This window comes from Ranitomeya variabilis, chromosome 5 (assembly GCF_051348905.1).
Source record: "Ranitomeya variabilis isolate aRanVar5 chromosome 5, aRanVar5.hap1, whole genome shotgun sequence".
NCBI lineage: Eukaryota > Metazoa > Chordata > Amphibia > Anura > Dendrobatidae > Ranitomeya > Ranitomeya variabilis.
Genome location: NC_135236.1, coordinates 7,356,536 through 7,382,572, shown reverse-complemented (window position 1 = coordinate 7,382,572; position 26,037 = coordinate 7,356,536). Strand labels below are relative to the sequence as shown.

Below are 26,037 nucleotides of genomic sequence, written 5' to 3'. Positions count from 1 at the left end.
TTTGATCAGGTTCATTTGGATGTTTTGGGTTGTCAATATAATTTAAACCGACAGCATGTGACTTGCATATGAGTGTCTGAGCAAAGGGTCTGAATACTTATGACCATGTGATATTTCAGCTTTTCTTTTTTTTATAAATTTGCAAAAAATTCTACATTTCTGTTTTTTTCAGTCAAGATGGGGTGCAGAGTGAACATTAATGAGAAAAAATGAACTTTACTGAATTTACCAAATGGCTGCAATGAAACAAAGAATGACAAATTTAAAGGGCTATGAATACTTTCTGTACCCAGTGTACGTGAGGGGTTTGGTGGTGGTGGTCTCAGGAGCTGTACCTGGGCCCCTTATCTCCACAGCTCCTCTAGATGCAGAGGACATCACAAACATGCCCTGTTGTGTGTTGATACAAGGTGTCTGGTTCCAGGCTCGGAGGGCAGGGCAGCAGGTTTGGCCTCCCTCAGGTATATACACAGGTGTGTGAGGATGAGGCTCAGACCAGACACCATGGCTCAGGTGAAGGACCAGGAGCACAGTGACCGGGAGGAGAAGCTGGTGACACTGGAGCTTCCCGAGACCAAGGGACGGAGAGCGGACAGTAAAGCGGAGAGCGAGATGACGGAGAGCGAGGCCTACTCCTACATGCCGAAGGAGAAGGGGAACCAGAGCGCCCTCATCATCATCGGCAGGAGGGTCCGCACGTGTATGAGACGTGAGTCACAACTATCAATGGGGGTCCGTCACTGTAATGTCTGCATGGGGGTCCGTCACTATAATGTCCACATGGGGGTCCGTCACTGTAATGTCCGCATGGGGGTCCGTCACTGTAATGTCCGCATGGGGGTCCGTCACTGTAATGTCCACATGGGGGTCCGTCATTGTAATGTCCGCATGGGATCCATCATTGTAATGTCCACATGGTGGTCCATCATTGTAATGTCCACATGGGGGTCCGTCACAGTAATGTCCACATGGGGGTCCGTCATTGTAATGTCCACATGGGGGTTCATCATTGTAATATCCACATGGGGGTCCTTCATTGTAATATCCACATGGGGGTCCGCCATTGAAATATCCACATGGGGGTCCGTCATTATAATATCCACATGGGGGGTCCGTCATAGTAATGTCCACATAGGGGTCCATCATTGTAATATCCACATGGGGGTCCATTATTGTACTATCCACATGGGGGTCCGCCACTGTAATGTCCGCATGGGGGGTCCATCCTTGTAATGTCCACATCGGGGTCCGTCATTGTAATTATCACATGGGGGTCCGTCATTGTAATGTCCACATGGGGGTCCATCATTGTAATATCCACATGGGGGTCCATCATTGTAATGTCCACATGGGGGTCCGTCATTGTAATGTCCACATCGGGGTCTGTCATTGTAATATCCACATGGGGGTCCGTCATTGTAATGTCCACATGGGGGTCCGTCATTGTAATGTCCACATGGGGGCCCGTCATTGTAATATCCACATGGGGGTCCCTCATTGTAATGTCCACATGGGGGTCCGCCATTGTAATATCCACATCGGGGTCTGGCATTGTAATATCCACATCGGGGTCTGGCATTGTAATATCCACATGGGGGTCCGTCATTGTAATGTCCACATCGGGGTCTGGCATTGTAATATCCACATGGGGGTCCGTCATTCTAATATCCACATGGGGGTCCGTCATTCTAATATCCACATGGGGTCCATCATTGTAATATCCACATGGGGGTCCGTCATTGTAATATGCACATGGGGGTCTGTCATTATAATGTCTACATGGGGGTCCATAATTGTAATATCCACATGGGGGTCCGTCATTGTAATATCCACATGGGGTCTGTCATTGTAATATCCACATGGGGGTCTGTCATTGTAATATCCACATGGGGGTCCGTCATTGTAATATCCACATGAGGTCCGTCATTATAATATCCACATGGGGGTCCGTCATAGTAATGTCCACATGGCGGTCCGTTATTGTAATATCAGTACAATACACAGAACGCACAATTATGTGTATCTGCGATCACACAGCAATGTATCATATCACCAATCACAGCCGAGGTGACGACGACTCCACAGATCCACTGCTCTTACAGTAAAGAACCAGCTCCACAGGTGACGACTCCACAGATCCACTGCTCTTACAGTAAAGAACCAGCTCCACAGGTGACGACTCGACAGATCCACTGCTCTTACAGTAAAGAACCAGCTCCACAGGTGATGACTCCACAGATCCACTGCTCTTACAGTAAAGAACCAGCTCCACAGGTGACGACTCCACAGATCCACTGCTCTTACAGTAAAGAACCAGCTCCACAGGTGACGACTCCACAGATCCACTGCTCTTACAGTAAAGAACCAGCTCCACAGGTGACGACTCGACAGATCCACTGCTCTTACAGTAAAGAACCAGCTCCACAGGTGATGACTCCACAGATCCACTGCTCTTACAGTAAAGAACCAGCTCCACAGGTGATGACTCCACAGATCCACTGCTCTTACAGTTCCTGCAGTGATTGCTCCAAAGAACATCTCAAAAGATGAGAACAAACCCTCCTGCTGGAGTTAGAATGGGTTCCAGTTGTGGCCAGGCATCTTTACTGTAAGAGCAGAGAATCTGGTAAGTGATGATCTCTAGGAGCTGTAGGAGCAGTAAAGCTGGGGAGAAGTCACCTCATGGGCTTGTTCTTTACTGTCCGAGCTTTGAATCTGTTAATCTAGGAATTGATTGTTTTTTTCTAATAGCCGTGAATCATTGGACTATTTCCCACAAGCTGCTTTTTAATATAAGAGCTGTGATTATGTTGAGTAGTCACCTTGGGAGTTGGTTCTTTACTGTTAAAGCTGTAAATTAGTGCAGAAGTCACCTGAGGAGCTGGTTCTTTTTTTTAAGAGCTGTAGAGTAGCCTCCTCTGGAGCTGATTTTGCTGTGCAGTCTGCGGTGAATTTATGGGGTAGGAGATGGCTTTATTATGACTATTTCCAGCCCCAGATCCTGGTAAAGCTCCTGTGAAGTCACAGTCAGGGCCAAAGACCAGAAACGTAAATGTTAGGCCAAGAACACGGTGAGCTAAAACTGGAGATTTGAAGAAATCCAGGACACCTGTCCACTCTGGACCTCAAGAAACCACTGGAAACAAAGTGCCTCATCTACAGGCCAGAAAAGTCAGAAGAGTCCTACATGAAGGAACATGACCTTCTGAAGGAGAAAGGAAACTCGAGAAGGTCCACATGGTTCTCTGCCATGATCCAACCTCACCTGCACATGGACTTGGAAGCAGAAGAGAAAGCAGGAATCCAAAGTCTGGAGAAGAAGATGGGAAGTTCTCTAAGATTCTGTAACACATGAAGTCCTTCCCAAGAAGAACTGACACTCCAGATACTGCCTGCCATTCCCTCTCTGTCCTCCTCACATACACTTACTGCCCTCTTGCCATCTTCCTTCTGTTTTCTTTCCATTGTCCTGCCTTCCTCATACTGCCATCCTCCTGTCTTCCTCCCATCATTCTGCTGTTCTTCCATCCTCCTGCCATTCTCCTGTCTTCCTGCCATCCTCCTGCCGTTCTTCCATTCTCCTGTTGTTCTTCCATTATCCTGCTGTTCTTCCATCCTCCTTCTGTTCTTCCATCCTCCTACTGTTCTTACATCCTCCTACTGTTCTTCTATCCCCCTGCCATTCTGCCATTCTTCTATCCTACTGCCGTTCTTCTATCATCCTGTCTTACTGCCATCCTCCTGCCTTCCTTCTATCCCCCTGCCGTTCTTCCATCCTCCAGCCATTCTTCTATCCTACTGCCGTTCTTCTGTCATCCTGTCTTACTTCTATCCTCCTGCCGTTCTTCAATCCTCCAGCCGCTCTTCCATTCTCCTGCCATTCTTCTATCCTCCTGTCTTGCTGCCATCCTCCTGCCATTCTTCATTCCTCCTCTCATTATTCTATTCTTCTGCCGTTCTTCTATCCTACTGCCATTCTTCTATCCTCCTTTCTTCCTTCTATCCTCCTGTTGTTCTTCCATCCTTCTACTGTTCTTCCATCCTCCTGCTGGTCTTCCACCCTCCTACTGTTCTTCCATCCTACTGTTTTTCCATCCTCAACTGTTCTTCCACCCTCCTGCTGTTCTTCCATCCTTCTGCTGTTCTTCCATCCTCCTGCTGTTCTTCCATCCTCCTACTGTTCCTCCATCCTCATGCTGTTCTTCCATCCACCTGCTGTTCTTCCACCCTCCTATTGTTCTTCCACCCTCCTTCTGTTCTTCCATCCTCCTGCCATTCTTCTATCCTACTGTCGTTCTTCTATACTCCTGTCTTGATGCCATCCTCCAGCCATTCTTCCATCCTCCAGCCATTCTTCCATCCTCCTCTCATTATTCTATCCTACTGCCATTCTTAAATCCTCCTGTTTTCTTGCCATCCTCCTGTCTTCCTTCTATCCTCCTGTCTTCTTTCCATCCTCCTGCCGTTCTTCTATGCTTGTGTCTTCCTGACATCCTCCTGTCTTCTTTCTATCCTGACGTTTTTTCATCCTCCTGCTGTTATTCTATCCTCCTGTCTTCCTTCTATCCTCCTGCAGTTCTCTTATCCTCCTGTTTTGCTGCCATCCTCCTGTCTTCTTTCTAACCTCCTGCATTTCTTTCATCCCCTGCCTTCCTGCTACCCTCCTCTCTTCCTTCTATCCTCCTGTCTTCTTTCTATCCTCCAGTCGTTCTTCTATCCTCCTGCCATCCTTTTATCCTCCTGTCTTCCTGCCATCCTGTCTTCCTTCTATCCTCCAGACGTTCTTCCATCCTCCTATCTTCCTTCTATCCTCGTCGTTCTTCCATCCTCTTGCCATCCTTCTATCCTCCTGTCTTCCTTCTAACTTCCTGTCGTTCTTCCATCCTCCGTCCATTCTTCCTCCTGCCATCCTTCTACCCTCCTGTCTTCCTACCATCCTCCTGTCTTCTTTCTATCCTCTAGTCGTTCTTCCATCCTTCTACCCTCCTGTCTTCCTGCCATCCTCCTGTCTTCCTTCTGTCCTCCAGACATTCTTTTATCCTCCTGTCTTCCTTCTAACCTCCTGTCTTCTTTCTAGCCTCCTGTCGTTCTTCCATCCTCCTGCCTTCCTGCCATCCTCCTATCTTCCTTCTATCTTCCTGTCTTCTTTCTAGCCTCCTGTCGTTCTTCCATCCTCCTGCCTTCCTGCCATCCTCCTGTCTTCTTTCTATCCTCCAGTCGTTCTTCCATCCTCTGGCCGTTCTTCCTTCCTCCTGCCGTCCTTCTATCCTCCTGCCGTTCTTCTGTCCTCAGGTAGAGAGTATTGTTCTGCACTCGAGGATAGTTGGAGGTGCTGATTTGTGAGATGGTGTACCAACAAAGAAAAAGCAACACCGCCCTCTCAATGGTGAAAGTTGCAATATATTGTACAACACAGCCATTCCGTTTTACTTTTCTCATTATTTAGCAATGTTATGACACACTCCATTTGTATTCTTGCACAATAAGAATAAAAACATTGCAGCTTTCACCATTGAGAATGTGGTGGATTCCTTTTTTCTTGTCATCCTTCTGCCTCTCTCCTTCTGTTTGTCTACCTTTCTCGTGTTCTCCTGCCTTCCTCTTGCCATCCTCCTGCCTTTTGTCTGCCTTCCTTCTGCCTCCCTTCTACCTTTGTCCTTCTGCCTTTCTCCTGCTTCCCTTCTACTTTTCTCCTGCCTCTCTTCTGCCCTCCTCCTGATGCTGTCCTGACGCCCTTCTGCCATTATACTGCTTTACTCCTGTTCTGGGTTTTTTCCGCCTCACTTCTGCCTTCCTCCTGCCTTTCGCCTGCCTTCCGTCTACTGTTCTGCATTTCACCTGCTTTCCTTCTGCCTTTCTCCTGCCTCCCTTCTGCCTTCCTACTGCTGTCCTTCTGCCTTAATTTTTCCTGCTGCTCTGCTGCCATTCTGCCCCTGCCTCCCTTCTACCTTTCTCCTGCTGCTCTGCTTTTCTCCTTACTCCCTCCTGCTGTTCTCCTGCTTTTCACTTGCCTCCCTTCTGCCCTTCTGCTGTCCTCCTGACTTTCGCCTACCTTTCTCCTGCTATTCTTCTGCTTTTCTGCTGTCTTCTTTCTGCCTTCCTTGTGCCACCCTTCCTTTCTCCCGATGTTCTCCTACATTTCTACACAACTACTGTCTTCTAACTTCCTACCTAGCTTCCGATAATTAGGCTGCAGTGCTAAAGTGCCCTAACTAAAGAAGCCAGCTCTACACCCTAAGGCCACTTTCACACTAGCGTCGGGCTAGGCCCGTCGCAGTGCGTCGGGCCGAGGTCACCGACGCTAGCGTTGTCTCCGCAGCACAACGGGGGCAGCGGATGCATTTTTCCAGCACATCTGCTGCCCCATTGTGAGGTGCGGGGAAGTGCACGGAGGTGGGGGCGGAGTTCCGGCCGCGCATGCGCGGTCGGAAAAAGCGTACCGTCGGGAGCAAAAAATGTTACATGTAACGTTTTTTGCTCCCGACGGTCCGCCACAACACGGCGCAACCGTCGCACGACGGTTGCGACGTGTGTCAATGCGTTGCAAATGCGTCGCTAATGTTAGTCAATGCAGAAAAAACGCATCCTGCAAGCACTTTTGCAGGATGCGATTTTTTGGCAAAACGACGCATTGCGACGTATTGCAGTTAACGCCAGTGTGAAAGTAGCCTAACACAGTTGGACATCGGTGTCATGCTCACAGTTCAGTAGAGCTTAGGACAAAGTCTAGTTGCTGGTGCTTGATCCTGATGTAATGGAGTCAAGTTTGATGTGTTGAGCTCTTCCCAGGTTAACTGATCTGTCTTCTTCTGGCTCCGGGCAAGTCTGGTTCCCACTTTCAATGTTGAGGGATTACTCGTACCACAGCATTGTTTAATCTCTCAGGTTGCAGGTGGAGAACAACCTCAGCTGTGCGATTCAACTCTTCATTCTGACACGGTCCTGTTGATTGATCCTACAATATCTTCTCCCTTGAAGCTGTTAGTTCATTTTCCAGTCTCTCGTTGTTAGTGCACACTTATTGTCCTGTCTTTCACAGGCATGAGGCTCCCTCACCACCTCCTGAATAGACACTTCCTGCTTCTTGTTCAAACCAACACTCAGCAAGCTGCAGGAGAGAAAGGACTAGTCCAAGTGCACACAAATAAAAGGGGAGCTTTGTCTCTCAAAGTCACAGTGTAATTCAGTTCTTGGCAGGGGCTGGCTCCCTACACCTTCTTCCTGCCTGCTTGTCGCCTGCCTTCCTTCTACCTAGCTCTTTCCTTTCTTCTCTTTGGGTCTCTGGTGTATGTCACTTTGTGGTTTGTACATCATCAGGATCACATTTAGCTCTTCTACCATTATTCTGCTCTTTCTATTGTTATAATAGATTAGTGACCATTATTCTGTCGTCAATTATCCAATGACTTTTGCATTTTAGCTGTGGGTAACGTCCTACGGAGGGCACTGCAGCGATTTGGAGAAGATTGGATTTTCCTGTTTTTACTGGGGATCAGTATGGCAACAATCAGCTTTGGACTGGATGTGACTATTGGCAAATTACAACGAGGTGGGTAACACTGCACCTGGTGTTCACAGCCACAACCATGACCATAACATGACCTGACTACCGGACAAGAGCAATACTGACTCATCTGGACTGGTTGTCAGTCAGGACCCCCCACCAATAGTCATGCAGTGCACGACACTCTGCAGTCTTGTATCTCCTGTCCCTCGTTGTACGCTCTGTGCCCGATAAATGCTGTGCCCACCAAGCCATACAGACCCCCATGATAATGATATGCATGCTGAAGCAAGTCTCCATACTGGTCCTGAAGAGGCTGTGTTCTCTGTCCATCCATTAGATTAATGTGTACTGATCAGTTGGGGGTCTACAGTGTCCCCCACCAATGTCACAGGAAATGAGGATCCCACTCTCTCAGCTTGGAGACATAGCATGAAAAGTGTCCGGGGGCTGCTTATCGCCTCGATGAAAGTGTTTATGGAGAGGCCGGTTTATGGCTGGCATTCTGAAGTGGCCACTAGATATTCAGACCTTCTACCAGATATTTATATATAGATCACATAATGTAAAGTGAGAGATATTACAGCCCCCTGGATCTAACATGGACCCTTATATCTCCGCAGTCAACCTGTGGGTATATGATGCCCTCGACCAGTACAGATACTTACAGTACTTCTCCTGGGTGCTATACCACATTCTCCTCATGGCTGTATCTGCCGGAGTTGCCAAATATATTGCTCCACAAGCTGCAGGTAAGTGGTCACATCTAAGTAAACATGAAGCCATAACTCCCAGATGCAGTTAGTCAGTCCTGAATTTGGAGAGGTATCCCGCTGTCCCGGGAGGTCGGGGGTATGTCTTGGCTTTAACTGTATCTGTACCAGGCAGGATGATGGAGCAGGAAGCTGACAATTTTCTGCTCCACCAATTAGATACTGCAGGACCTGCTGGGACCTCCAGATCATGTGACATTCTCACATAACGTGACTAGGTAGCAAAGAGAAGCTCCGTTACTGAGGAACAGGCAAATGGGATTATTGTGTGAGGGCCACCATGGGGGGGACTGTGGGGGCATCATACTGTGTGGGGGCATTATGCTTTGTGGGAGGTATTATACTGTGTTTTGGGAATTATTCTGTGTTTATAGAGCTGTGAGGCTTTCCAGTATGTGGGGGCATAGTACCATGTGCAGCAGGTGTTATGGAGACTGTGAGGGACCTCAATAGGCATCATACTGTCTGTGTTGGGCACGGTGGGGCCATGATGGCAGTATTGTATCATGTCGTTCACTTAAGCACTTCTGGTGCTCCAGTACTTGTGCCACTCTCTAACTTTCAGGGTGGGGAGGCATGATGAAACGCCTCCCCATGTTGGGTCACACAGTGGCAGCCATACAATAAATCTTGGCCTTCTTTTTGTGCAGGATCTGGAATCCCGGAAATTAAGGTCACCTTGCGTGGAGTTGTCCTTGCAGAATTCTTTACTTTTCGAACATTTATTGCCAAGTTGATTGGAGTCACGTGCACACTGGCTGCCGGCAGCACTATATTTCTAGGCAAAGTGGTATGTGCAGCAATAAATGCGGGGTCTGGGCAGGGATGGTGGAGACGTGCAGACATGACAGCACTTTGTGTTCATCTCTCTGCAGGGCCCCTTCGTGCACATGGCCACTATACTCGCCACCCTTCTAGGAAGACTGATGGTCAAACTTGTTGGAGCCAAAGAGGTGAGGAGTCCTGCGTGATGACATCCTGTTGTGTGTGGTGGTGTATTACAGCCGGGGGTACGGAGTCAGAGCAGACATGGCTGCTTCCTTTCTGCAGTCGGTTCCCAAACTCTTCAGCGGCGGAGGTCTCCATGGTCACAATGATGAAGGCTGACACGCATCATCTCCTGGTACTTTTTGGGTTCATGGACTCTTATAATCTGATTCATTTTTGCTTCAGAACCCAAGTCGTAAGTACGAGCTGCTGATTGCCGGGGCTGCGGTGGGGGTCGCGTGCTGCTTCGTGGCTCCAGTAGGAGGTCAGTGGCTATAATAACAATGACGTCTGATGTTTCATGTCTGTGTCTTGGTGGTGGGGTCCAGATGCCGCTCCACACATGTGTATATGAGCAGGTTGAGTATAGACCCGATGATCTGCACACGGTCGTGTTAACGTCTCTTCTCCAGGTGTGCTCTTCAGCATAGAGACAACAGCGACACATTTTGCAGTGCGCAATTACTGGCGCGGCTTTTTTGCGGCAACCTGTGCGGCTCTGATGTTCCGGCTCTTGGCAGTGACTAATAGCGAGAACGGTGAGTTCTGAAGATCGGCAGACTGGGGGTCTACTAGATTAACACTGGTGATAATTACATTCTTCTTTCCCACCTCTTCTGTAGAGACGGTCGCCATCCTCTTTAGTACCAATTGGCGGGTTGAGTTTCCCTTCGATCTCCCAGAGTATTTGTCTTATGCTATCCTTGGGTGAGTATATGTAGGGGCACATCCACTGTTGGGGGCTGGGTGGGACATGTTCTCCTCTGTGAAGCGGGATGGTGGATTTGGTGGACATGCCACCCTCCTGATCATCATTACAGCAATGTGACGTTTTAGTGGAGCGTTGATGGCCACTGAATCCAGCTGTCTGTTTAACAGCACTAAATAATGTCTAATAACGGAAAATAACCAAAAGAGACCAGAAATCCTCGGTTACTGAGTCACCAGGGACCTGGCAGCCTGAAACGTACTACAAATCTCAGCCACATCATCATCTGACTGTGCAGTGTGAGCGTCCTATGCTCTACGCTGAGCAGTACCCTCATCTTGTGTTGCCTTTGTTGCAGGGTGGTCTGCGGTTGTGTCTGCTGCGTCTACCTGTATATCCACCGCGTCACACTGGTTTTCATCAATACTAATGAACGGATAGGAAAGTTCCTGAGGAACAAGTAAGTGTCGCTCTATCCAACACCCTGGCTCCATACAACGAATCCACTGCAGGAGATGAAGAACTTGGGCAGTCAAGTCTTTATTCCATCCAACAGCCATCTAAGCTCCATGGGGGGCTTTAGATTGCTGGTGGGTAGTGATGAGCAAATTTGTTCAGAAAACGATCACCAAACATAAATTCGGCATGAATATGGCACATTCTGAAACCCAAGCAAAATTTTAAAAAAATCAGGAAAAATCGGTAAAATTCGGTAGAAAAAAGTGCGGGAAAATATTTGCGTTGCCACAATAGTATTTTTAGCACTATAGCAATGGTAATGGTGGTGTATCATGAGTGTTTGGCACATGTTTGATGTGGGGAGGGGGTTTGCAGAGCTCAGAGGTGCGGCGTTCTTGTAAACAGTTATTTTTTTCCCCCTAACTTTATGTGCGCACATTGCAGCTAGCCAACCAGGGCGCAGGAAACACCCACAATATCCTGACACAACGGGTTGTGTCATTGGCTGCTGAAATCACACGTCCCTCACCATATAAAGAGCGGACATCTTGATTTAGTGCCATTTTGACACTGTGAGGCTACGTGCACACGTCAGGATTTCTAGCAGAAATTTTCCTGACAAAAAACGGACATTTCTGCCAGAAATCCGCATGCGTTTTTTTTGCGTTTTTTGATGTGTTTTTTGTGCGTTTTTTCCAAATGCATAGAATTGCGGGAAAAACGCGGAAAATCCGCAAAATTAATGAACATGCTGCTTTTTTTACCGCAATGCATTTTTTTTCGTGGAAAAAAACGCACCATGTGCACAAAACATGCAGAATGCATTCTAAATGATAGAATGCATAATGCATGCGTTTTAAATGAGTTTTTATAGTGCTTTTATCGCAAAAAAACCTGAACGTGTGCACATACCCTAACAATCCAGAGAGGCTGCTCCTGATGCTGCCACTGTTAGCAGCAAGATTTTTGCTAGTTAGTTAGGCGGTTGTATATCAGTCAGATAGTGTAGCTAATAGTATCGAGTGTGGCTGTTAAATTTACCTTCCAGCATTTTTTGGGGGCCATTACTGGGGTCCACAGACAAATCCGGCAGGGCACATGTCCTACAAGTGTGTTGTGCACTGCTTCTATTGCACTCTATGCACAAGCATAGCGCACTCTAAATAATACTTTTTCACTAGCTAAATGTGAAACAGCCTGCTGTATCCCACCTTGTCATTTAATGCTGTGGTGATATGAAACTATCTGCAGACCTAACGCGCATTAAAAAGAAATTATAATTATTCAGTTGCAAAAAGTTAGACAGCCCGCCATATCACGCTTAGTCATTTTATTGGGTTTATATTAAGCTGTAGAGGCCTGATCCGGAGGCCACAAAAAATTATTCCATTCCTATTGTCATACAGTAGGGGACATCTGACTTTCAAATTGTTTGTAGCATATCTTCTTTGTCATACAGGCCTCATCCACACTCAAAACAATTCTTTCTTCTGTGGCTAACACAATTCAGCACGCCATATTTCACCTTGGAACTTACTGCCGCTGATATTCAGCTGTTTGCAGAGGTCGTGCAGAGTTTAAAATCTATTTTTTTGTTGCTAATACTGTGCTCCTACCACACTATCTGAACAACATAACTGGAAAAAAGCGAGGCCGTGGTGGAATGAGAATTAGGCTTGGTGTTCAAGCTGTACGTGGGGTAGGTGGTAATGTTTGTGAAAGTACTAGTGAAGTGGCGACACATCCTATGCAAAGACAACTGACAACTTCTGTTATTGGACAGGCTACACCACTACCTTTCTTTGGAAGAAGCACAGCAGTATACCTTGTTGATGAGGCCCAGAAAGAGCATGTGCCCCAGTGGATGGCAAGCGCTGCTTCAAGTGACCTCTCCTCCTCTTCCTCCACCTCAACATCATACCCAGTACAATCCACAGAGGTGGCATCCAAATTCCCCTTGCTTCTCCCTACATCCCAACTCTCCAACTGTACAACTGGCTGTATGGAACCACACATGGGTGAGTCTGATGAGACTCTCGCAGACTGTACTGTGCTGTCAGGGCAAGAAGAGGAGAAGGGTGACTCCAAGGGTGAGAAATGTGATAACACAGAGGATGATGATGATGATGTGTTAGATCCCAGTTGGTGTGAACCTAGAGGCACACAGCTGAGTAGGTCATCTGAGGAGGAAGACAAGGAGGTTACATTGCGTCGTACGTCGCAGACACATAGTGATGCAGCCCGGATGAGCAATGCATCCTGAGCCACAACTATGGCTGTGACCAACAGAGTCTGCGGGTCTGCAGCTCACAGGGGTGGCAAGGGTTGCCTAGCCTGGGCCTTTTTTGGCACTGCAAAGTTGTGGACAGGTCTCCAGGCTGAGTTTGATCAATGGCTGTCTCAGCTGAACCTGCATCCAGGGAAGGCCATTTCTGATAACAGTGCAAACCTGGTGGTGGCCCTACAGCGAGGCAAGATCACACATGTGCCTTGCATGGCTCACGTCCTCAACCTAGTGATAAAGCATTTTCTCTACCACTATCCTGGCCTGGGTGAGTGTTATGATCCAGTGACCCTGGAGCCGCATGTGACTATCTCTGGAGTAAGTGGTACCTGTACTGACCACAATCCTAATACTGACACCGCAACTAGAAGTAGCCGTGGGATGTACCTAACATGGCCTAGACACCTCGACACAGCCGGAGGACTAAATACCCCTAAAGATGGAAATGGGAAATCCTATCTTGCCTCAGAGCAGAGCCCCAAAAGATAGGCAGCCCCCCACAAATATTGACTGTGAGTTTAAGAGGAAATATGTACACAGGCAGAAAAGACAGAGTTTAGCAAAAGAGGCACTTCTAGCTAAAATAGAAAAGGATAGGACAGAGTACTAAGCGGTCAGTATTAAAACTCTAGAAAAATCCACAGCAGAATATACTATCTACTACATCTAACTAAAGACATAGGATGTATATCTGCATCTCCAAAGAATCCAGCATGACAGAAAAATCCCAACAAAGTCTAAACTGGACAAAAACACAATAGATTGCACTGCACATAAAAGCACACTGCATGCGTGCTACAGAGAACAAAAACCAGACACTTATCTTAGCTGAAATGACAGCAGGGCAAGTGGAGCCAGACAGAGATGCAATCCCTCCAAGATACAATGGAAAACTGGCAGGGATTGATGGATCCTACACACCTAAATACCTAATAGAGCTGCAATAAGCAGAAACACCTGCCCTGACTTACAATCCAGAGACCACTGCACTACCACTAACAACCACCGGAGGGAGCCCAAGAGCAGAATTCACAACAGTACCCCCCCCTTGAAGAGGGGTCACCGAACCCTCACCAGAGCCCCCAGGCCGATCAGGACGAGCCAGATGAAAGGCCCGAACCAAATCAGCAGCATGGACATCAGAGGCAAAAACCCAAGAATTATCCTCCTGGCCGTAACCCTCCCATTTGACAAGATACTGAAGCTTCCGTCTCGAAAAACGAGAATCCAAAATCTTCTCAACCACATACTCCAACTCCCCATCAACCAACACAGGAGCCGGAGGATCAACAGATGGAAGAACGGGCGTCACATATTTCCGCAATAAAGATCTATGGAAAACATTATGGATGGCAAAAGATGCCGGAAGGGCCAAACGAAAAGACACCGGATTGATAATCTCAGAAATCCTATAAGGACCAATAAACCAAGGCTTAAACTTAGGGGAAGAAACCTTCATAGGAACATGACGGGAAGACAACCTGACCAAGTCCCCAACCCGAAGCCGGGAACCAACACACCGACGACGATTAGCAAAACGTTGCGCCTCCTCCTGAGACAACACCAAATTGTCCACCACATGAGCCCAAATTTGCTGCAACCTAAAAACCACAGAATCCACCCCAGGACAATCAGAAGGCTCAACCTGCCCTGAAGAAAAACGAGGATGAAAACCAAAATTACAAAAGAAGGGCGAAAGCAAGGTAGCCGAACTAGCCCGATTATTAAGGGCAAACTCGGCCAATGGCAAGAAAGCCACCCAATCGTCCTGATCAGCAGACACGAAGCATCTCAAATAAGTTTCCAAAGTCTGATTAGTTCGCTCGGTTTGGCCATTTGTCTGAGGATGAAATGCAGAAGAAAAAGACAAATCAATGCCCAGCCTAGCACAAAAGGCTCGCCAAAACCTAGAAACAAACTGGGAACCTCTGTCAGACACAATATTCTCCGGAATACCATGCAAACGAACCACATGCTGAAAAAACAATGGAACCAAATCAGAAGAGGAAGGCAACTTAGGCAAAGGCACCAAATGAACCATCTTAGAAAACTGGTCACAAACCACCCAGATAACCGACATCTTCTGGGAAACCGGAAGATCCGAAATAAAATCCATGGAAATATGCGTCCAAGGCCTCTCAGGGACCGGCAAAGGCAAAAGCAACCCACTAGCACGGGAACAATAAGGCTTAGCCCACGCACAAGTCCCACAGGACTGCACAAAAGAACGCACATCCCGCGACAAAGAAGGCCACCAAAAGGACCTAGCAACCAAATCTCTGGTACCAAAAATCCCAGGATGACCAGCCAACACCGAACAATGAACCTCAGAAATTACCTTACTAGTCCATCTATCAGGAACAAACAGTTTCCCCACTGGACAGCGGTCAGGTTTATCAGCCTGAAATTCCTGAAGCACCCGCCGTAAATCAGGGGAGATGGCAGAAAGAATCACCCCCTCCTTGAGAATACCAACCGGCTCAAGGACTCCCAGAGAATCAGGCAAAAAACTCCTAGAGAGGGCATCAGCCTTAACATTCTTAGATCCCGGAAGATACGAGACCACAAAATCAAAACGGGAGAAAAACAGGGACCATCGAGCCTGTCTAGGATTCAACCGCTTGGCAGACTCGAGGTAAATCAGATTCTTATGATCGGTCAAGACCACAATGCGGTGCTTGGCTCCCTCAAGCCAATGTCGCCACTCCTCAAATGCCCACTTCATAGCCAACAACTCCCGATTGCCGACATCATAATTACGCTCCGCAGGCGAAAACTTTCTGGAGAAGAAGGCACACGGTTTCATCAAAGAACCATCAGAACTTCTCTGAGAGAAAACGGCCCCTGCCCCAATCTCAGAAGCGTCAACCTCAACCTGAAAAGGAAGAGAAACATCCGGCTGACGCAACACAGGGACAGAAGTAAATCAACGTTTAAGCTCCTGAAAGGCCTCAACAGCCGCATAGGACCAATTCATCACATCAGCGCCTTTCTTCGTCAAATCGGTCAGGGACTTAACCACACTGGAAAAGTTGGCAATGAACCGGCAATAAAAATTAGCAAAGCCCAAAAATTTCTGAAGGCTCTTCACAGAAGTGGGTTGAAGCCAATCATGAATGGTTTGGACCTTAACAGGATCCATTTGTATAGCCGAGGGAGAAAAAATAAAACCCCAAAAAGAAACCTTCTGAACTCCAAATAGGCATTTAGACCCCTTCACAAATAAAGTGTTAGCACGAAGGATCAGAAATACCATCCTGACCTGTTTCACATGAGACTCCCAATCGTCGGAAAAAACCAAAATATCATCCAAATATACAATCATGAATTTATTAAGATAATTCCGGAAGATATCATGCATGAAGGGCTGAAACACAGATGGGGCATTAGAGAGCCCGAAAGGCATCACAAGGTATTCAAAATGGCCTTCGGGCGTATTAAATGCAGTTTTCCATTCGTCACCCTGTTTAATACGAACAAGATTATACGCCCCTCGAAGGTCAATCTTAGTAAACCAACTAGCCCCCTTAATCCGAACAAACAAATCAGAAAGCAAAGGTAAAGGGTATTGGAATTTGACCGTGATCTTATTAAGAAGGCGATAATCAATACAGGGTCTCAAGGAGCCATCCTTCTTGGCAACAAAGAAGAATCCCACTCCCAACGGTGACGAAGATGGCCGAATATGCCCCTTCTCCAAAGACTCCTTAACATAACTCCGCATGGCGGCATGCTCTGGCACAGATTGAAAAGTCGTCCCTTAGGGAACTTACAGCCAGGAATCAAGTTAATAGCACAATCACAGTCCCTATGAGGAGGAAGGGAACTGGACTTGGGCTCATCAAATACATCCTGGAAATCCGACAAAAACTCAGGAACTTCAGAAGAGGGGGAAGAGGAAATTGACATCAAAGGAACGTCACTATGTACCCCTTGACAACCCCAACTAGTCACAGACATAGATTTCCAATCCAGCACTGGATTATGTACCTGTAATCATGGAAAACCCAGTACAACCACATAATGCAAATTATGCAACACAAGAAAACGACAATCTTCCTGATGTGCTGGAGCCATGCACATGGTCAGCTGAGTCCAGTACTGAGGTTTATTCTTGGACAATGGTGTAGCATCAATGCCCCTTGAGGGAATAGGGCTCTGCAAAGGCTGTAAGGAAAAACCACAGCGTCTGGCGAACTCTAAGTCCATTAAGTTCAGGGCAGCGCCTGAATCCACAAATGCCATGACAGAAAAGGACGATAATGAGCAAATCAGGGTAACAGACAAGAGAAATTTAGGCTGCACAGTACTAATGGTAACAGACCTAGCGACCCTCTTAGTACGCTTAGGGCAATCAGAAATAGCATGAGCAGAATCACCACAGTAAAAACACAGCCCATTCTGACGTCTGAATTCCTGCCGTTCTGCTCTAGTCCAAATCCTATCACATTGCATAGGCTCAGGACTCTGCTCAGAAGACACTGCCATATGGTGCACAACCTTGCGCTCGCGCAGGCGCCGATCAATTTGAATGGCTAGAGACATAGATTCATTCAAACCAACAGGCATGGGGAATCCCACCATAACATCTTTAAGGGTTTCAGAAAGACCCTTTCTAAAAATTGCAGCCAGAGCCTCCTCATTCCATTTAGTGAGCACAGACCACTTTCTAAATTTCTGGCAGTATAATTCTGCCGCTTCCTGACCCTGACACAGGGCCATCAAGGTTTTTTCTGCCTGATCCACAGAGTTAGGTTCATCATACAGTAATCCGAGCGCTTGAAAAAATGCATCTACATTAAGTAATGCCGGATCCCCTGAGTCAAGGGAGAATGCCCAATCCTGAGGGTCTCCACGCAGCAGAGAGATGACAATTTTCACCTGCTGAATGGGGTCACCAGAGGAACGGGGTCTCAAAGCAAAAAACAATTTGCAGTTATTTTTAAAGTTCAAGAACTTAGATCTATCCCCAAAAAACAAATCAGGAGTAGGAATTCTAGGCTCCAAAACCGGAGTCTGAACAACATAATCTTGGATACTCTGTACCCTTGCAGCAAGTTGATCCACACGAGAGAACAAACCCTGAACATCCATGTCAGCGCCGAAATCCTGAACCACCCAGAGATTAAGGGGAAAAAAAGACAAAACAGGCTGCAGAGAAAAAAAAATGGTTCAGAACTTTTTTTTTCCTTCTTTTGAGATGCGTTCAATACATTGCAGGCCAGCTGTACTGTTATGACCTGGTGGTTAAGGAGCAACATGGGACGAGCTCTGAGGAGATGGTATCTTTACTGACCGCAGTTCCTGAACCTAACACAACACTAGAAGTAGCCGTGGAATGTTCCTGTCACTCCCTAGACATCTCGTCACAGCCGGAGAACTAACTACCCCTAAAGATGGAAACAGGAAAGCTATCTTGCCTCAGAGAAAATTCCCAAAGGACAGACAGCCCCCCACAAATATTGACTGTGAGTGGAGAGGGAAATGACATACACAGAATGAAACCAGGATTTAGCAAAGGAGGCCACTTCTAACTAAATAGAAGAGGAAAGGATACTGTGCGGTCAGTATTAAAAGCTAGAAAAGTCCATCACAGAGTTTACAAAAAAAAACTCCACACCTGACTAACGGTGTGGAGGGCAAATCTGCTTCCCCAGAGCTTCCAGCTTAACTGAATATAGAATACTGACACGCTGGACTAGAGCAAACATAAAATGAGCTGAACGATTAAGTCCACAGCAAGTGGACAACAAATGAAAATGCAAGGACTTATCTTTGCTGAACTGGACCGACTATCAAGAAAATCCAAGGAGAGATCTGAATCCAACCAAGAAACATTGACAGCTGGCACTGGCTGAGAATCTGAGCCAGGCTAAATAGCAGAGCAGGAGAGAAGATCAGTGGAAGCAGCTGCTAAGCTATATCCAAGGAGCAGCAGTTCCACTTAAAACCACCGGAGGGAGCCCAAGGGCAGAATTCACAAAAGTGCCATTTACAACCACTGGAGGGAGCCCAAGAATGGAATTAACAACAGTAAGTATGGTTTAATTAAGACTATTAAAGGAGTCTGTGTATTTATTTCAATTAAGAGACTTTATTCTGGCTGTGTCTTTATTTACTATACAACTATATGATTAGTAATGGATGGGTGTCTTATAGACGCCTATCCATTACTAAGCCATGGGCTTGATGTCACCTGACAATACAGAGATGACATCAACCCCACAAATATTCACCCCACTTGCCACCGCTACAGGGCAAGTGGAAAGATCCGGGCAAAGCGCCAGAATTGGTGCATCTAATAGATGTGCCTTTTCTGGGTAGCTGCAGGTTGCTATTTTTAGGCTGGGGGGGGGGCCAATATCCATGGCCCCTTACCAGCCTCAGAATACCAGCCCCCAGCTGTCTGCTTTAGTAAGGCTGGTTGTCAAAAATTAGGGGACCCCATGCCATTTTTTAAATTATTTATTTAAGTAATTAAAACATATGGCGTAGGGACCCCTCTATTCTTGATAACCAACATTCCTGAAGCTGACAGCTGAGGGTTGCAGAAGATGTATGGTGGATGATAAGAACAGTTGACCCATCAGGTGATGCCAGTGACTGGAGGTAAACTTTATACCTCCAGTTACAGCTGAGTGCTCGTGCTATCTTCTGATAGCGTGGGAACCACGGCTCTCTGACCGACGGAGATGATTTTACTTCCGATCAGAAGCGTTGTTTGCCGTGCTGTCTTGCACATTACAGCACAGCAAACACTCGATGTTCGTGCCCCCATTCAAGTGAATGGGGTCCGGGTTCGTGTCCGGGTCTTGTTCTGGTACCCGAACCTGAACTTTTTTTGACTGTTTGGCCAAACCCGCCAGACCTGAAGATCCAGGTGTCCGCTCATCTCTTTATAAGATCTCTCGCCCCTGAACAATCCTTCAGATCCTTCATTGAAACACCATTTAGTTCATCACCCACTTTCACTCAATGTGTATGACCGGGACGAATGACTGTTATAACGATCAGTAACGATCCATCACCAGGGAATTGACCATTCAGTGGGGTCATCCTATGTGTATGGCCACGTAAACATCAGGCCGGACCAGGATTTGAAAGATGACAATTTCACGTCATTGGGGAAGTCTTGGACTTATTTTAGTAGTTTGTCCATCAGATGTGGCAGAAGGTTCTCCGCAGTCTGTACATTGTGGGCCTCAATCTATATCTTTAGTCATGACCATGAGCTGTAACATGTGCTGGGTCTTCCACATGGTCGAGAAGAATAAAACTTTCCCTGGCTTTCATCTTCCTCCACCACTATCAGACTAGAGTAATATAACCGATTCTCCCTTTGTGTTGCAGTAAGATCATCTATGCCGTGTTTGTTTCCCTGGTGTTGGCCAGCATCACCTTCCCGCATGGATTTGGCCAGTACTTGGGTGGGACACGGGTGAGTGAAGCGGGTGACTCCACATAACATGTGAGCGATGCCCGGCCACCTGCTAAATTTCGCTTCCTCTATACAGCTGACCATGAAAGAACATCTGGAGACCTTCTTCAACAATATCACCTGGGGCGTGGAGGAAAAGTCCCTGCTCCTGAATGCGTCCCGCCAGCCTCCTAACCCCACCTATGATGACAACTGGCTACAGTGGACACACCCACAAATGTCCTCGACAGAGATACTTGCCATCTTTGTCGTTCTTAAAGTAAGTAGAGTTTGGCTGATAAATATCCGTCCTGCTCTGAGTTCTGCGGGAAGAAACACTGATTACAGGGCTCTGGTCATTGCTGATTGTATGGTTACATCTGCATTAAGGGAGGTCATTGGGACGATCCTGAGAGCTGGTTATTCTGCATATATTATGTGTGCGATAAATCTTGGAATTCTGTATATATTATGTGTGTGGTATATCTGGGTATTCTGTATATATCATGTGTGTGATAAATTTTGGTTTTCTGTATATAATATGTGTGTGATAAATATGGGTATTCTGTATATATTATGTGTGATAAATCTGGGTATTCTGTATATATTATGTGAGTGATAAATCTGGGTATTCGGTATATATTATGTGCGTGATACATCTGGATATTCGATATATATATTACGTGTGTGATATTTGTGCGTATTTTATATGTATTATGTGTGTGATATATTGGGTATTTTGTATAAATTATGTGTATGATATATCTGGGTATTCTGTATATATATCATGTGTGTATTGTATCAGGGTATTCTGTATACATCGTGTGTGATATATCAGGGTATTTGGTATATATTATGTGTGTGATATATCTGCATATTCTGTACATATGTGTGTGATATATCAGTGTATTCGGTATACATTATGTGTGTGATATAACTGGACATTCTGTATATATTATGTGTGTGATATATCTGGACATTCTGTATGTATTAGGTGTGTGATATATCTGAGTATTCGGTATGTATTATGTGTGTGATATATCTGAGTATTCTGTATATATTATGTGTGTGGTATATCTGGGTATTCTGTATATATTATGTGTGTGATAAATCTGGGTATTCTGTATATATTATGTGTGTGATAAATCTGGGTATTCGGTATATATTATGTGTGTGATATATCTGGGTATTCGGTATATATTATGTGTGTGATACATCTGGGTATTCGTATATATTATGTGTGTAATACATCTGGGTACTCTGCATATATTATGTGTGTGATATATCAGGGTATTCTGTATATATTATGTGTGTGATATTTGTGGGTATTCTGTATATATTATGTGTGATATATCTGAGTATTCTGTATATATTATGTGTGATATATGTGGATATTCTGTATATATTATGTGCGTGATAAATCTGGGTATTCGGTATGTATTATGTGTGATATATCTGAGTATTCTGAATATATTTTGTGTGTGATATATGTGGATATTCTGTATATATTATGTGCGTGATAAATCTGGGTATTCGGTATGTATTATGTGTGTGATATATCTGGGTATTCTGAATATATTATGTGTGTGGTATATCTGGGTATTCTGTATATATTATGTGTGTGATATATCTGGGTATTCTGAATATATTATGTGTGTGATATATGTGGATATTCTGTATATATTATGTGTGTGATAAAACTGGGTATTCGGTATATATTATGTGTGTGATATATCTGGGTATTCGGTATATATTATGTGTGTGATATATCTGGATATTCTGTATATATTATGTGTGTGATATATCGGGGTATTCTGTATATATCATGTGTGTGATATATCAGGTATTCTGTATCAATTACGTGTGATATTTGTGCCTATTCTATATGGATTATGTGTGTGATATATTGGGGTGTTCTGTATATATTATGTGTGTGATATATAAGGGTTTTCTATATATATTATGTGTGTGATATTTGTGGGTATTCTATATACAGTATATTGTGTGTGATATATGTGTTTTCTGTATATATCATGTGTGTGATATATTGGGTATTCTGTATATATTATGTGTGTGATATATTGGGTATTCTGTATATAGTATGTGTGTGATATGTCTGGGTATTATGTATATATTATGTGTGTGATATTTGTGGGTATTCTATATATATTGTGTGTGATATATGTGTTTTCTGTATATATCATGTGTGTGATATATCTGGGTATTCGGTGTATATTATGTGTGTTATATCTCTGGGTATTCTGTATATATTATGTGTGATATATCAGGGTTTTCTATACATATTATGTGTCTGATATATTGGGTATTCTGTATATATTATGTGTGTGATATGTCTGGGTATTCTGTATATATCATGTGTTTGATATTTGTGGGTATTCTCTATGTATTATGTGTGTGATATATCTGGGTATTCTCTATGTATTATGTGAGTGATATATCTGGGTATTCTGTATTTATTATGTGTGTGATATATCTGTGTATTCTGTACATATTATGTGTGTGATATATCTGGCTATTCTGTATATATTATGTGTGTGATATATCTGTGTATTCTGTACATATTATGTGTGTGATATATCTGGCTATTCTGTATATATTATGTGTGTGATATATCTGTGTATTCTGTACATATTATGTGTGTGATATATCTGGCTATTCTGTATATATATTGTGTGTGATATATCTGTGTTTTCTGTATATATCATGTGAGTGATATATCTGGGTATTCGGTGTATATTATGTGTGATATATCAGGGTTTTCTATACATATTATGTGTGTGATATATTGGGTATTCTGTATATATTACAGTATGTGTGTGATATGTCTGGGTATTCTGTACATATTATGTGTGTGATATATCTGGGTATTCTCTATGTATTATGTGTGTGATATATCTGGCTATTCTGTATATATATTGTGTGTGATATATCTGTGTTTTCTGTATATATCATGTGTGTGATATATCTGGGTATTCGGTGTATATTATGTTTGTTCTATCTCTGGGTATCCTGTATATATTATGTGTGATATATCAGGGTTTTCTATACATATTATGTGTGTGATATATAGGGTATTCTGTATATAGTATGTGTGTGATATGTCTGGGTATTCTGTATATATCATGTGTTTGATATTTGTGGGTATTCTCTATGTATTATGTGAGTTATATATCTGGGTATCCTGTATTTATTATGTGTGTGATATATCTGTGTATTCTGTATATATTATGTGTGTGATATATCTGGCTATTCTGTATATATTATGTGTGTCATATTTGTGGGTATTATACAGTATTTGTGTTATATTATGATTATAGCTTTTTTTATTGCGTCTCCTTAGTTTTTTTTGCTCCTGTTTGCAAACACCATGATCATCCCAGCTGGATACTTCCTTCCCGTGTTTGTATATGGTGAGTAATGTCGTGGGCTCGCTGAGTATATATTGAATGAGTTCAACTGAATTTTAACATGTGCCCATCAATATTTCACCAGCGGGGGTCCAGGACCCCTGCTAATCATTGGCATGCCTACGGGGAACCATCATCATTGATTACCCCATTTCAGCTGCCGTACTATACGGCAGGCTGTGATCATCGACTCTCCCGGTATGTAAAGTGGTAATCTAAGAGCATGCATCAGTCTCGTGGATGGAGGTCCACAAATGAGATGGGATACTAACATTATCTACTTCCTCTGAAGAGGCTCCAAGGTTATAGTTATTAAGGTTGAAGGAAGACTTTAAGGGTACCGTCACACATTGAAATTTCCATCGCTACGACGTTACGATTCGTGACGTTCTAGCGATATCGTTACGATATCGCAGTGTCTGACACGCAGCAGCGATCAGGGATCCTGCTGAGAATCGTACGTCGTAGCAGATCGTATGGAACTTTCTTTCGTCGCTTGATCACCCGCTGACATCGCTGGATCGTTGTGTGTGACAGCGATCCAGCGATGTCTTCGCTTGTAACCAGGGTAAACATCGGGTAACTAAGCGCAGGGCCGCGCTTAGTAACCCGATGTTTACCCTGGTTACAAGCGTAAACGTAAAAAAACAAACCGTACATACTCACCCGTCGGTGTCCTTCAGGTCCCTTGCCGTCTGCTTCCTGCTCTGAGTGCCGGCCGGAAAGTGAGAGCAGAGCGCAGCGGTGCTGCGATCTGCTCTCACTGTACGGCTGCACTCAGAGCAGGAAGCAGACGGCAAGGGACCTGAAGGACACCGACGGGTGAGTATGTACTGTTTGTTTTTTTACGTTTACGCTGGTAACCAGGGTAAACATCGGGTTACTAAGCGCGGCCCTGCGCTTAGTTACCCGATGTTTACCCTGGTTACCCGGGGACTTCGGCATCGCTCCAGCGCCGTGATTGCAATGTGTGACCGCAGTCTACGACGCTGGAGCGATATTCATACGATCGCTGCGACGTCACGGATCGTGCCGTCGCAGCGATGAAAATTTCAATGTGTGACGGTACCCTTAGTCCATCTAGTTCAGCCCATCGCCTAACCTAACATGCCCTAACATGCTGATCCAGAGGAAGGCAAAAAAAAACATGTGGCAAAGCGTAAGCTCCATCATGGGGAAAAAATTCCTTCCCGACTCCACATACGGCAATCAGACTAGTTCCCTGGATCAACGCCCTATCAAGGAATCTAATGTATATACCCTGTAACATTATACTTTTCTAGAAAGGCATCCAGTCCCCTCTTAAATGTAAATACGGTAATGAATCTCTCATTACAACATTATACGGCAGAGAGTTCCATAGTCTCACTGCTCTTACAGTAAAGAATCCGCGTCTGTTATTATGCTTAACCCCTTAATCCCATATGACGTACTATCCCGTCAAGGTGACCCGGGACTTAATTCCCGGTGACGGGATAGTACGTCATACGCGATCGGCCGCGCTCACGGGGGGAGCGCGGCCGATCGCGGCCGGGTGTCAGCTGCCTATCGCAGCTGACATCCGGCACTATGAGCCAGGAGCGGTCACGGACCGCTCCCGGCACATTAACCCCCGGCACACCGCGATCAAACATGATCGCGATGTGCCGGCGGTGCAGGGAAGCATCGCGCAGGGAGGGGGCTCCCTGCGGGCTTCCCTGAGCCCCCCGCAGCAACGCGATGTGATCGCGTTGCTGCGAGGGTCTTACCTCCCTCCCTGCCTGCTCCAGACCCGGATCCAAGATGGCCGCGGATCCGGGTCCTGCAGGGAGGGAGGTGGCTTCACAGAAGCCTGCTCAGAGCAGGCACTGTGAAGTAGCCTGCACTTCTCTCAGATCGGTGATCTGTCAGAGTGCTATGCAAACTGGCAGATCACCGATCTGTATTGTCCCCCCCTGGGGCAAAGTAAAAAAGTTAAAAAAAAAATTTCCAAATGTGTAGAAAAAAATAAAAAAAAATATTCCAAAATAATGAAAAAAATATATATATATTATTCCCATAAATACATTTCTTTATCTAAATAATAAAAAAAAAACAATAAAAGTACACATATTTAGTATCGCCGCGTCCGTAACGACCCGACCTATAAAACTGGCCCACTAGTTAACCCCTTCAGTAAACACCGTAAGGAAAAAAAAAAAAAAACGAGGCAAAAAACAACGCTTTATTATCATACCGCTGAACAAAAAGTGGAATAACACACGATCAAAAAGACAGATATAAATAACCATAGTACTGCTGAAAGCGTCATCTTGTCCCGCAAATAACGAGCCACCATACAGCATCATCAGCAAAAAAATAAAAAAGTTATAGTCCCGAGAATAAAGCGATGCAAAAATAATTATTTTTTCCATAAAATAGTTTTTATCGTATAAAAGCGCCAAAACATAAAAAAATAATATAAATGAGGTATCGCTGTAATCGTACTGACCCGAAG

General features: G+C 45.1%; 1 protein-coding gene across 1 annotated transcript in view; it reads left to right on the top strand.

Annotated features, from left to right (window-relative positions):
- The first annotated feature begins 504 nt into the window (after positions 1–504).
- Positions 505–26,037, top strand: part of LOC143773579 (chloride channel protein ClC-Kb-like) — a 35,863-nt gene continuing 10,330 nt past the window's right edge. The window contains exons 1-12 of the mRNA XM_077260985.1: positions 505–709; positions 7,421–7,549; positions 8,128–8,256; positions 8,928–9,067; positions 9,153–9,230; positions 9,451–9,529; positions 9,678–9,803; positions 9,888–9,972; positions 10,332–10,433; positions 20,067–20,154; positions 20,231–20,413; positions 23,495–23,564. Of these exons, the coding sequence (XP_077117100.1) occupies positions 505–709; positions 7,421–7,549; positions 8,128–8,256; positions 8,928–9,067; positions 9,153–9,230; positions 9,451–9,529; positions 9,678–9,803; positions 9,888–9,972; positions 10,332–10,433; positions 20,067–20,154; positions 20,231–20,413; positions 23,495–23,564 (1,414 nt within the window). The remainder of the gene's footprint in view (positions 710–7,420; positions 7,550–8,127; positions 8,257–8,927; positions 9,068–9,152; positions 9,231–9,450; positions 9,530–9,677; positions 9,804–9,887; positions 9,973–10,331; positions 10,434–20,066; positions 20,155–20,230; positions 20,414–23,494; positions 23,565–26,037) is intronic.